The 13,553-nt window shown below is 37.3% G+C and overlaps 2 protein-coding genes across 4 annotated transcripts; one reads left to right on the plus strand and one right to left on the minus strand.

Moving 5' to 3' along the window:
* Nucleotides 1-2,606: 2,606 nt before the first annotated feature.
* Nucleotides 2,607-5,151, minus strand: LOC113312026. Its single transcript, XM_026560801.1, has 4 exons — nucleotides 4,766-5,151; nucleotides 4,189-4,640; nucleotides 3,378-3,721; nucleotides 2,607-3,332 (listed from the first exon to the last, which is right to left on the minus strand). The coding sequence occupies exons 1-4, from the start codon at nucleotides 5,149-5,151 to the stop codon at nucleotides 2,607-2,609; spliced, it is 1,908 nt and encodes a 635-aa protein (XP_026416586.1).
* Nucleotides 5,152-9,573: 4,422 nt separating this feature from the next.
* On the plus strand, nucleotides 9,574-13,553 carry LOC113309628 (glycine-rich RNA-binding protein RZ1C-like). 3 transcript variants are annotated; one of them, XM_026558079.1, is made up of 3 exons: nucleotides 9,574-9,709; nucleotides 9,838-9,963; nucleotides 12,551-13,553. In XM_026558079.1, the coding sequence occupies exons 2-3, from the start codon at nucleotides 9,850-9,852 to the stop codon at nucleotides 13,334-13,336; spliced, it is 900 nt and encodes a 299-aa protein (XP_026413864.1). In that variant the 5' UTR covers nucleotides 9,574-9,709; nucleotides 9,838-9,849; the 3' UTR covers nucleotides 13,337-13,553. The 3 variants fall into 3 exon arrangements, with proteins under 3 accessions (XP_026413864.1, XP_026413865.1, XP_026413866.1); XM_026558080.1 differs by lacking the exons at nucleotides 9,574-9,709; nucleotides 9,838-9,963 and adding an exon at nucleotides 10,006-11,866; XM_026558081.1 differs by lacking the exons at nucleotides 9,574-9,709; nucleotides 9,838-9,963 and adding an exon at nucleotides 10,007-11,819.

Genomic DNA, 13,553 nt, shown 5'->3' on the forward strand with positions numbered 1-13,553 from the left:
ATTTGCTTGAACTAGTATTGAACTTTTTCAATTTATCTTCCAACATCTTGATTTTATCAAGAGAAGCAGCTAAATCAGCCTCAAGGCGTTTTTCTCGAGCGAGACAAGCACTTTCTCTGTCATCAAAACTAATTTGTTGAGAGTTAAACCTTGCTTCAAATTCTGCAAGTTTCTCTTCCAACAAAAAGTACTTTTGATAAAGATTATCACATTCAAGTGACTTCATACGTAGGTTTTCCTCAGAATTCTTGAGGATCGATTCATTAGAACGATTCGAAAAATAAACACCTGCGTAACATCTTCTCAATTTCTTGTTTTCTCGACAGAGAGGAGTCAGAAGAGGTGAGACATGAGAAGTTGTAATCTTCTTCATATTCCACGAATCCAAAAGCTTAACATACTATGAGACTTATTCATCAACATCTCTATCAATATCTGAATCACCTTCATCAGAAAGTTCATCCAACTGTTCTTCTAGGAGAGTTTCCTAATCAACAGTTTTTACATCAAGAGAATATTTAGATATTGACTTAGATGTGACAGTTCTCTCAGGTGAATCCAAGCTTTTAGAATCATATGGTAATTTCTGAACTGGTACGTTATTAGAGATAGACTCGTTCATAATCAGATCGCTACAAACACAGACTTATAAGGTCTTTAACGTGTTTGCCTACTCTGATACCAATTGAAAAAGCGGGGGTCTAACAACCTCACCCAATATTTCGAATAGCAATTTGTATAGACTAACTCAAATATACTTTGTAGAGAATCAACTAGACAGTCAGACTCATTCTAGATAAAAGTATATCAAAGAGTTAATATCTCAATCTCTCGATTTGATCTTTACTCAAGCAAATGGAAATTTGCGAGTCTTTATCAAATACTAGAGAGATAAACTTGGATGGTACCAAAAACCAATATCCAAGTGTCAATCAATTTAAATCAACAGCCAAAGGTTGGTTATTCTAATTGATTGATCTTAACACACAACCTGTGATATTTCAATTATATAACAAAATATAATGCGGAATAGAAATAACACAGACACCAGAAATTTTGTTAACGAGGAAACCGCAAATGCAGAAAAACCCCGGGACCTAGTCCAGATTGAACACCACACTGTATTAAGCCGCTACATACACTAGCATACTACAAACTAACTTCGGTCTGGACTGTAGTTGAACCCTAATCAATATCACTCTGATTCAAGGTACAGTTGCGCTCCTTACGTCTCTGATCCCAGCAGGATACTATGCACTTGATTCCATTAGCTGATTTCACCACAATTAAGAGTTACTACGACCCAAAGTCGAAGACTTTAATAAACAAATTTGTATCATACAGAAAAGTCTACGATGATAGATAAATCTGTCTCCCATAGATAAATATAAGAGTTTTGTTCCGTCTTTTGATAAATCAAGGTGAACAAGAACTAATTGATAACCCGGACTTATGTTCCCGAAGAATAGCCTAGAATTATCAATCACCCCACAGTATTCTAAATCGTATGGTAGCGAAACTAGATATTGCGGAATCACAAACGATGAGACGAATATGTTTGTGATTTCTTTTTATCTTGCCCTATCAACAGATCTCGCACTTGGTCTCCTCGTTTGTGATTCCGCAATATCTTCTTTCGCTAGTCGATTAAGATTATTGTGAGGTGATTGATAATTCTAGGTTGTTTTTCGGGAACATAAGTCCGGGTTATCAATTGGTTCCTGTTCACCTTGATTTATCAAAAGACGGAACAAAAACTCGTAGCTATTTTTGTGGAAGAAAGATTTATCTATTACGGTAGACTTTTATGTGTGATACAAATTTGTTTATTAGAGTCTTCGACTTTGGGTCATAGCAACTCTTAGTTGTGGGTGAGATCAGCTAAGGGAATCAAGTGCGTAGTTTCCTACTGGGATCAGAGATGTAAGGAGCGCAACTGTACCTTGGATCAATGTGAGATTGGTTGGGGTTCAACTACAGTCCATACCGAAGTTAGTTTGTAGTAGGCTAGTGTCTGTAGCGGCTTAATACAGTGTGTATTCAATCTGAACTAGATCCCGGGGTTTTTCTGCATTTGCGATTTCCTTGGTAGCAAAACTTCTGGTGTTTGTGTTATTTCTTTTCCGCATTATATTTTGTTATATAATTGAAATATCACAGGTTGTGTGTTGAATCGATCAATTGGGAAATCTAACCTTTGGTTGTTGATTGAAATTGATTGATCTTTGAACATTGGTCTTTGGTACCATTCAAGTAGTTTCTCTTGTATTCGATTAGACTCACAGATTTTTATTTGCTTGAGTAAGTATTGAATCGAGAAAGTGAGATATAAGTCTTTGACATACTTTTATTAAAATTGAGTCTGTCTGTCTAGTTGATTCTCTTAAAAGTATATTGGAGTTTGTCCATACAGATTGCTAAGCGAAATATTGGGTGTGGTTGTTAGACCCCCATTTTTTCAGTTGCACGTCGTCAAACAACAGGCTCTTACATACGCCATTCCATGTTCGCAAAAATATGACGCTATAATAAAATATTTCTCAGCAAGATACCAACAGTACATATTAGTATTTTTTTCATTTAGGATTAAATCAATCTGAAATACATCACCAAACACTATCACATAATTTCAGGCCCTCTTTAAAAACAACATTTCTGGTAAACATTCCTATAACATCTGGAAGAGTCCCATTCTTAACTAATACTTTTGTTGTGGTTCTTGAGACTCCCCTGGACAAAGCAACATACAACTGTCCATGACTAAACACATGTTCTTGTAGGTAAAAACCAACATGTGGTATGGTCTTCCCTTGAGACTTGTTTATCGTTAGAGCAAAACTTGCATGAACTGGAAACTGCTTTCGTGTAAGCTTAAAAGGCAATTTCGACTCTTTTGGAGGCTCCATGGGTATCCTCAGAATCAACACTCTCATCCCTGAGCAACTACCTGTAACAATTTCTGCATCGATTAAGTTTGTGAATAGTCTTCGACACAATAACCTTGTGCCATTACAAAGGCCACACTTTGGATCAAGGTTTCTCAAGAGAATAATTGGATCACCTATCTTCAGTATAAGCTTGTGAGGAGGTAATCCACCTGGAGCAATAGTGTTGAGAAAATCTTGTGTCCACAAATTCTTGGGGTCATCTGTTACCGTATCAAAGGAGTGATACACTACCTCGGCTCCCGGGAAGATTTCAATAACTTTCTGATTGAGATTTTCGACAACGTCATTCTTTGGAGTTATCAAAGCCCTCTGACTCACATAAACTTTGTCAAATGCATTCTCTTCAAGTCTTGGAAAAACCTCCTCAATCAATCTCCTAACAGCCTGCTCTTCATTTCATTCCAACACAATATCATCTGGAAGTTTCACCATCTTTTCTATAACATAAGATTCAACTCCATCTCCAATGCGAAGAAAGAATTCTGAGAAGCCGGGATCCAACCTTGAATGCATGTTCTCTTTGAGATGAATTACGTTGACATGCTTCCAGAATTTTGCATTGGTTAAGCATGTACTTACTGCCTGTGCTCGTGTGCCACGTTCAATTATAGGCAACAGTTGACGAAAATCACCACCCAAAACCAAAATCTTACCTCCAAATGGTAGCTCAACCTTAGTTACATCTCTTAATGTCCGATCTAAAGCTTCAAATGCATATCGGTTTGCCATTGTTGCTTCGTCCCAGATAATCAAGCTGGTCTTCCGAATGAGATCTGCCAAATCAGTGTCCACATGTATATCGCATGTAGATGTTCAGTCAGCTGGTACGGGTATCTTGAACCTAGAATGAGCGGTCCGTCCACCTGGCATCATGGTTGTAGCCTGATGTCGCCGTTGCAATTGCAATATGTCCTTGAGTTCTTAGATAGGCCAGTATCACCCTGTACAGAAAAGTTTTCCCTGAACTACCCGGACCATCAATAAAGAATATAGAACTTTCGTGGAGAGAAACAGAGTTCACCACCCTGCTTAAGAGTTAACATACAATTACAAATAAACCCATATACAACAAAATACTAATATAAATGTTTAACCTAAGCTTTCTATGTTATCTGTCAACTGAACACACCACCACCACTTTCCTAATTGCTACAAACTCAAAATGAATGACTTGTGGCGAGTATAAGTCAATAAAATTGTGACTATATGTTGCAAGGAATTTTACGTGTCAAATGCATGCCTCTGTTTAGCTGGCCGATAGCCGACAAATATTCTGGAGGAATAGGAATCAATTTTTCTTCCATGACCAAATCATTTGTTCCTGAAGTGCCTACGTCTTCGGTGATGGTTGGCAACTGATACTTCTTCATCAAATCTGGACCAAGAGTAGAACTAGGTTCCCGTAACATAAGATTAATATCACCTTGTTCCTTGTTGGAGCTGAGGTGATCTTCAATCAGGTGTGAAAGAAATTCATCCCATAATTCGCGGATTCCGGTTGGGTTCCATAAGGTTAACATCGTACAGAAAAGCCTTCTCAAGGACAAAGGCATCTGCACTTGTGTTGCTTCAAGAAGTGTATCATGCATGGCAGTATCAATTTCTAACAAACCAAGATGCTGCGCCACTTCTATGTACGTCAAAAAGGTAATAGAAGCTATCTTTAGCAGGTACTCAAAAGAAGTTGGACCCCTAACATTATTCAGCAGAAGTCTCAAAAAGTAATTGTCGGTGCGAGTTGAAATAACGTTAACTCTTCTAATGACTCTGTTGTTACGTCTCCTTCTATCCCACTGCCTTAATGACTAATTCCATACATAATGCTCTGGAAATTCCTTGTATAAAAGGGTTCTTGCAAACTCATCTTCTGCTTTTTTCTTAAATACTCGGTAAGCTTTGTACGGGATGCCTTCTCTCCCTGCAGCACATCTCGCACGGTCCGCCCATCTGGAAGTAAAATCTTTTGCTGATCCTTGAGGTGTATTTGTAATGAGACTACAAGTGGAGAAATCTTATTCATCTGATACTTGTATATTCTCCATAGTGCTTCTTGCGGGAAGATCCAACGGGCATCTACAAACTGCTTGATCTCATATTCGAAACCTTTTTTGCTCGAAACCTCCATGCAGATACAATCCACCCCTTTCCAAACATATTTGTACAAATACTTCACAAACTTCACACTTGGAGAAAATCTCCACATTGATATGGCAGTCGTACTTCTTTAAAAGCCACGGATTATACGGTACGACCCAACTGTTATTCACCACTTTCCCATTGTGGAGTGTAACTTCTCTACCATCATCTCGACTTCTACAGATTGGATACGAATCCTCGCCTTCTAGAGTTGCTGGTGCAAATTTCTTCGGAGATTTTTTCTTACACTTCCCGTTTTTCTTACAAACAGTATCAGTCGACAACGAACATGGCATATGTATCATGTGTTTTAGGACATCCTCTTACAACTCCGGTACAACATTCAGATCGGGTATTTCTGCTAGAATAACTGTATCATAGTCATCTGGACTACGCCGCTTGTCTTTATCATCGATAATGATAAGAATATGTGCATGTGGTAAACCTCTTTTCTGAAACTCAAAGTAGTGGGCGTACAATCAACCAAGTCTCTGCACGACCTAGAATTGGTTAAACAACGATTTCCCACTTTTCCACTCTTTCACTCGAGCAACCGTCACGCTTACTGGAGATCAATGTGTCTACATTTTAGCAATATAAATAAGTTTCTGAATTCACGATTGAGCAACAAAATTGGTCGAATAGACAACATTCGTCTAACCAATAATCATCGCGTGAGCAACAATCTCTCTCAATTGAGCATAATTCAAACTTATTCTTAATTTGCAGAAACCCACAACACATTCACAATCCTTGATCACCATTGATCGCACGCACTTTTCAGCTTCCCTCCTACAGATCAACCCTCTTCCCTCTTTGTGACCGAATTGACTCTGGAACGACCATTTCTTGGTTTAGGCCGAAGTCCTACAGATTGATCTCTCCAACTCAAGGCACTCTTGTGCAGTGCATCTGTTTGAGGTTAGGAAGTTTTCTCGGTTGAGGAGTCTCCGTCCGCACGGTCTTCTCTCCATTTCCTGAAAAATCAACAAATCTTTTTTCCCCATCAACAATATCAGTCAGTTTTTTTTTGAAGACCTTTCTAAGGTTTTGAACTATCAAGTCCTTGGATGAACATTCTTTAAGAAAAATATGATCAATGTGCTGATAATCTCAACAAATCTCTTGACAACGAAAATTCTCTCTGTAAAACTCTCGAATCATGCTCCCTCAAAATTAACAATCTTGTTCAATATTTGATAGCATCCAACGATAATGTTCTTTCCCTTGAGGACATTACCAGAAAATGAGTTACAAGGGGAAAACAACTAGTAGAGGATCATTTCTCAAAATTGGATAATCTGCATAACTTGAAAAGAAAAGCCAAATTTGATCTCGTCTTGACAAACAAACATGGCAATCTTCTGAAAAAGAAGAATGCAATTTTAAAGAATAAGCTTAAATTATTTTCAGATAAACGTACTGATGTTGTGCCAAAAAAAAAAAGGTTTTCCCTATTTCCCATCCCACCTTTCTTATTTCCCATCCCTCTTAATTCCCATCCGTAATTATCCTAAGTACCACCTATATAAGATTTCTTATATCCTAAATACAATCTATTGACTTTTTATTTACACACAATAACAAAATCAACCTACAACAAACAAATCATGTTTCTCTCCTATATCCACCGCCGGCCATTACTGTTTACATCAATCAATTAATTTTTAAGTTCATCAATCAAAATTATAATTGATCATATTACACCAGATTTACTATTGCATATAAAGAAGGAGAAAATCCGGTGCGTGTAAGCTGGATCATATAAAAAATAGTTGGAACATATATTGAGTTTATGTTTATGTTTATGTTTATGTTTATGCTTATGCTGTACAAATTAGATCGTGCACGAATTTTTTGTTAGCTTGAATTTTCAAGCATGTTTAGTTTATGTCCAGTTAGACAGTAGGGCACGTAAGGACAAGGATGATGAGTTAGATAGTGGAATTTATTCCTTACATTGGTTTAGAGATCTTGATCGTTACTGAATTTTCTTTTGCTATTTTTCAAGGCAATGGAATTATAGAAGATCACAGTCAAGTTGAGATGGCAAAAAATTATAATTCTAATGGTGTTCATGATGGTAACGGAGGTCTCGAAACTCTAAGATTTGTTTGAGATCAGCTCTTTCTTCATTTCATGTGTTAGTACTCTTCTGCTCAATTGAATTGTGCGTCACTTCTAACTATAATTCTAACTGAAATAGGTGCATTATAATAATTAATTGGAATGGAAGTTAGGGTTTATAACTTTGTTTCTGTTTTTGTTTAGTGAAGAAGAAGATTAATAAAATTGGTAATACTATTCGTCAAAGTTAATTTGACTTTTATAGGTGGTACATAGGAGAAACTAAAATGGTCAAAAGTAAGTTGTGTTGGAAACAAAGCACTATAATCAAATTACACAAAGAAACCGCTGAGTCGCGTACTAGGTCGCTATCTTTAAGGTGTTTCGCGACTCTGCCTCTTGATTGTGCTAGCAGTCAGTTTTTTGTCGAAACCCTATGGGATAAAACAACTTATCTCTTTCGATTTCTCTGCACTGAGAAATCGAATCAATAATAACTCTTTCAACAACACTTGCTCAGAAAACTTGACGAAATAAAAATAACGTTCTATATTTTTTCTTCAAGAAACCAGTTTTTTTTTTTTATAATCAAAAAGAATCAATGGAATTAATGGAAAATTAATTTTCGATTAAATGCCAATTAAATTTCTTTGTAACAGCAAAAAACGGCCGTATTAAAATTTCAACATTAACTGTAATTAATCATGATATAATTATCTTAAGGCCCCAAGGCCCCGCTCCCGGACTAATGTAATATAATATATAGTATAAATAGTATATACCCTAGTGAAATTGTGTGGGGTGGGAGTTGAACCCATGCCTATAGTGTGGGAGCTCAAAACAATGCCACCATACTATCTCTCTAACTTTGGCATATTATTACAAAACTATGTTTTTAAATATATACCCCAACAAGTTGATTTTAGAAATTGTGAAAGGATGGGAAATAGGAAAAATGGGTATAGGAAATAGGGAAAATAAAAAAAAATCAGATGATAATAAAGTTTCATCTTCTTTTAATGATTTAACATGTCCAAATACACATTATACATCAATATCTAATAGAAATTTGAATCATACGCATCGCATTGGTAATGTTTCGACGATTACCACGTTTTGTTGTCATTGTGGTAAGAAGTGTCATCTTGCCGTGCAATTGTTTCATAGATAAAATCTATATCAATTTTGTTTTTATACACATCATAGATTTTATCCATCATACACAATCCAGATCTAAGGCCCCTTCTTGGATATTTGTCACTTCTATTAATGAGTTTATGAAAGAAACATCTCTCACTACGGCTTGAGAATATCTACTCCGATACATGAACTTCCTTTGATGTCATTATTCAAAATCTTATATAACCTAGCCACCACTTTCTGTTTTTTTCTCAAAGCTTCGAATGCCACTGGAATTGCATAAGATGCAATTCAAAGATCTTTCTGGAATCTAATTTCATTCACCACACTGATCTTAAATCTCACACGTTTGTTAAAATCCTCAGTCTCATTGCAAATAATGTGACACATATTACACCCCGTTGACCCTTTCGGTTGAAGATTTTCCCGACAGGTTGATGATTCTCCAAAATTTTCCACAATTATCTTTTTCTAAAAAGCATCAGTTTATATTCCAAATCTCCACCACATTTTTTAGAAGCTATGAGTTCGTTGGGTAAGTTTTATACATGATCTAACTACCTTGAGTTAAACTTAGACATACACCTTGTTTGTTTTTTGCCCACTCGAGATCTGATCATTACGAAGATCTGATTCGGATCATGTCAGATGTCAGATTGTATGTTTTCTTATTTATTTTTATATGGGTCTGATTCGAAATATGACTTAGTATAACACTAGTTTAGAATCAATTACAAGTTTTGTATTTTGAATTAGATATAGTAGACCAAAATCAAATGTGATAAATTAAATCAAATTTGCAAAAGATGGTACTAAATACTCTCTAGGATTATCCAACGAACTGTTCGATTGACTCTTCAAAAATTAACGGTTGTTTGTTTTTTCTTGACTCAACTAAGTCGTCTGGGTGTCACTCATTTGAATTCAACTCATGGCATCTGAATCTGTTCACTATATCCGTCTCATCTCAAAAATAATAATAAAATAGTAGAGTCATGAATTTTTTTATTCCAATCAAATATGTGCCCTATGAGCTAAATATAAAATGATATCGGACTCAAATAGCTCCCTGTCATATGTATAAGTATAAGAGAGTGAGACTTTAGTTAGACATCAGGAAAATAAAATACCAATGGTCCGACAAAGTCAGATTGCAAGTCTGATCCAAACAAACATGGTGCTAACATTGGCAACTGAGCGGGTATGAAACCGAACCGACTCGACTCGACACGTATTACCCAATCTTTGGTATCCGAACTATAAATAATTCGTTACAACCGCTTCACAATTCACGCAATCGTTTTCTCCTCCTCTTCTTTCCTTTCCTTCTCAGACCTCTGAAGATACAATCCCGTTCTTTGATTTCTAGGGTTTCGTTGTTTCTCTCATCATACTGTAGACCGAGAGAGTGAGACAAGGTAAGCAAATCTCTTCTACTTGTTCTCAATTAGGGTTTCGGAAGTTAAATTGCTTAAAAAAACAATTTCTTAGGTTAGGGTTTATCATTTTTAGGGTTCTAATCTTTGTTTTTCTTTTGGTTTGCTAGGATTTCTTGAAAATGGCTGGCAAAGAAGATAATTATAGGATTTTTGTTGGAGGTTTGTCATGGGAAACTACAGATAGGCAACTTGAAGATGCGTTCAGTCGTTATGGAAAAATTCTTGAGGCTCAGGTATATTCATCTTTTCTCTTCAACTTGGAATTCGCAGACCCTATTTTCTTTTTCAGGGGTGTTTTTCCTTGAAAAAAATTAAGATTCCAGGTATTAATGTTGTTATAACAGCTATTTTGATTTTGATATTGATTAATTTTTCCTGTTTTTTCTTTTGGGTTTTTGTGGGAATGCTGGTTATGGTGTTTTGAGATGCCTTTGATTGGTTTCTTGAGAGAAACTGAATTACATCGAGTTGCCGAAGCTCGATTTCGTTTGTTGTGGTTATGTTTGTGAATCAGTTGGCATGTTTCTTGAGATGCTTGCGCGCCTTCAGATATAACACATGTCAGAAGATGATTATCTAGAGTCTAGATTTGTTTCCTGATAAGAATATTGCGGATGCAGTTAAACACAGCTGTGTAGTTCAGTTGTGGTTGTTGTGTAGTGTATCAGATCAGATGGTTTTTTTTTGAGATGGTTGCGCTTATGCAGTTAAACGGACACCTATTTGTTGATAATTTTGTTTTCAAAATCAGGCAGCAGGAAGAGGATGTAAAATTTGTTTGTTTAGTGATATTAGCATTTTGAAAGACAAATAGAATGGGGGCGTTTTTTGAGAAAAAATGTGCAAAACCTGCTAGAAGATGATATGATAGATAGAGGAGCCAGTTAAGGTGGTTTGAGAATGCCCATGTCGAAGTTTATCAGGATAACTAAGTGATAAATTGATGATACCGGCCTTTGATTGACAGTAGCTTTAGGAAGAATTTAATGTACGCAGGTGCTTTGAAGCACTAGCCGCCAATGAACATGTTTGCTCGCTTGGTTGGTTCATGTTACTGTGAATCAGTTTATGTATGTGTTTTCTTGAGCTGCGGTAGTTCATTAAGATATTAGTGCCCAAGTACTACTCCAGTTAGCCTTGTTGCTGATGATTGGTTAGTGATCGAAGAAGTGTTGTGTTTAACCAGCCATGTAAATTATGCTCTCTTCATTCTTAACTGGTCGGATTAGTTTGAGGCCCTTGTTACAACCTAGGACCCTGTTCCGTCGATAACGCGTTATCTTCTACAGTCAGTAGAGCTGCCATCGAAAATCAACTCAGTACATTTTGAGATGCCTTAGATCGGTTCCTTGTGAGAAACTGAATTACTTGCCGAAGCTCGATTTCATCGGTTGTGGTTATGTTTGTGTGTCAGATGGCATGTTTTTTGAGTTGCTTGTCGCCTTCGAACAACTCATATCAGAAGATAATTATTTAGCCTCTAGATATGTTTCCTGATTAGAATATTGCAGCTGCAGTTAAACGCTTCTGTTCAGTTCAGTTCAGTTGTTGATGTGTAGTGTATCATCAGACGGTTTATTTTCTGTGATGGTTGCGCTTTGGACACACATGTCAGAGGCTGATGTTTAGAGTCTAGATATATTCTTGATAAGAACACACAGATGCAGTTAAACAGAAGCTGTTCTAGATAGTTGATAATTTAGTTTTCAAAACCAGGCAACAAGATGAGGATGCTAAAATTGTTTGTTACTGATATTAGCATTTTGAAAGACAGACAGAATGGGGGGGATTTTCAGAAAAATTGTAACAAGACCTGTTAGGAGATGAAAAGATAGATGGATAGAGAAGCCTGTTAAAGTGGTTTAATAATGTCGATGTTGAAGTATATCAGGAAGAGTAAGTGAAAAATTAATGATACCGGCCTATGATTAACCGCAGCTTTAGGAAGAATTTAACGTACACAGGTGCTTTGGGAAGCATAGCAGCCCAATTCGTACTGGATGGGTATTCTGGGTTCAGTGGGAATTTGAGATCTGAGCATAGTAAGTCAGATTACAGATGTGCAATTCTGCAGAAATTGTGGTTTTGAGTAAGAACACTCACTATTGCTTTAATGATCTTATTGCGTTTTACCTGGTACGGTTGTATTATAATCCTTATTTTCCATTATCATATATTGCTTTCTTTCAGAGGTGCATGTATTTTGTGTTACACGTCCTATGATATCTGTCCAATATATTGAAGTTGCTGCACCATCGAAAAAGAAATACCCTAGAATTTTTCATAAAAAGGCTGGTTGCATTGTGATGAATTCACAGGACAAGGAAAGTCACTGTGTTGTTGTATCATGAGTTTCTTTATATTTTTGAATGTGCCACTTCTCTTCGTAGAATTCATGATCTTTCTATGATGCTTCTGTTGTATTATATCTTCTATTTTCATCAGCTTAAGAATTGTTTAATGCAGCTTGTGTAGCTCAGGTAGTATGATTTATTATCCTCTTCATTTTGGGACCATTTAAAGGCTGTCCACTTTTATGAGTGATGCTGTGTATCCTAATTGAGCCCCTTTTAGTATATGTTAGTTGAACTCAGGTTGAACAGCATAACTGCTTTTTAGTATATATTTATTATCCCAATGCGTACTCATACTTCCTTAGTTAACCATGGAATTTCTCTCCATCATTTCATTGTCTATGCATGTTTACTCACTTATGCTAAGATACTTTGTCAGATCTTTTCCTTTCGAGTCCTCAACCGTACAACACTTGACTGTGTTTCCTGATTGTTGTAACATTTTTTCATTGTTTTGATTGTGTAGATCATGTTGGACAGAGATACAAATCGTCCCCGAGGTTTTGGATTTGTAACTTTTGCTGATCTACGTGGAATGGATGATGCCATCAGAGAGATGCATGGCAGGGAACTTGGTGAACGTGTTATATCAGTCAACAAAGCCCAGCCTAGGAGTGGTGGTGGTGGAGGTGGTGGTCGTGATGACCATGGTTATGGCGGGGGATACTCCTCAGGTGGCAGAGGTGGCAGTTTTGGTGGTGATAGGGGAGGTCCAGGGGGATCCGACTGCTTTAAGTGTGGGCGACCAGGGCATTGGGCTCGAGAATGTCCTTCAGCTGGTGGAGGAGGTGCAGGTGGAAGATTTCCTTCACGTTCTAGATTCAGTGGTAGTGGCGGCGGCCGTGGAGATCGCTTTGGAGGAGATCGCTATGGGGATCGGTACATGGATGATAGGTATGATGGTGGACGTTATGGTGACAGGGATCGTGTTGATAGCAGAGACAGCAAGTATGGAGGGCGTGACCGTTATGCTGGTGGGGACAGGTACCCAGCTGCTGGGGGAGATCGTTTTGGAGGTAGTGATCGTTATGGAGCTTCAGATCGGTACCCTCAGAATGGCTACAGCAAAGACAGGGCATATGATAGAGATGCAGCCCCAAGGACTGGTGGTGGCGCTGCTGGTGGTGGTAGCGATAGGTATGGAAGTGGAGGGCCAACACGTTATGAGGGAGGAAGTTACAGGGACAGGGCTGGTCCTTATGATCGCCCGAGCAGGGGAGCACGACCTTCATCCTACGAAGACCGCTACTGAGGTATACTAGTTGCATGATTTTGTTTAGGTTGAGACAAGTTAGGATGTTTGGTCTGTGTTGGTATATGTTAAAAGTTTACTGTAGTCTTTAACTTTCATTTAGTCATTTGCCAATGCACTTACTTCAGATTTAGATCGTTACGCTTATAAGTAATATCGAATAATCAAATTATGTTCATCAAGTTATCTCAGGAAAACCAAAATTTGTTGTTCAAAA

The sequence above is a fragment of the Papaver somniferum genome, chromosome 9 (assembly GCF_003573695.1).
Source record: "Papaver somniferum cultivar HN1 chromosome 9, ASM357369v1, whole genome shotgun sequence".
Taxonomy (NCBI): domain Eukaryota; kingdom Viridiplantae; phylum Streptophyta; class Magnoliopsida; order Ranunculales; family Papaveraceae; genus Papaver; species Papaver somniferum.

Excerpts from the sequence above, each read along its gene's own strand:
- LOC113312026 (XM_026560801.1), bottom strand. The coding sequence starts at position 5,151 with ATGTGGAGATTTTCTCCAAGTGTGAAGTTTGTGAAGTATTTGTACAAA. Across the intron at positions 4,641-4,765 it reads AGGAATTTCCAGAGCATTAT|GGGTCCAACTTCTTTTGAGT; the intron begins GTATGGAATTAG and ends GAATAATGTTAG. Across the intron at positions 3,333-3,377 it reads CTTATGTTATAGAAAAGATG|GCTGTTAGGAGATTGATTGA; the intron begins GTGAAACTTCCA and ends AATGAAGAGCAG.
- LOC113309628 (XM_026558079.1), top strand. The coding sequence starts at position 9,850 with ATGGCTGGCAAAGAAGATAATTATAGGATTTTTGTTGGAGGTTTGTCA. Across the intron at positions 9,964-12,550 it reads GAAAAATTCTTGAGGCTCAG|ATCATGTTGGACAGAGATAC; the intron begins GTATATTCATCT and ends TTGATTGTGTAG.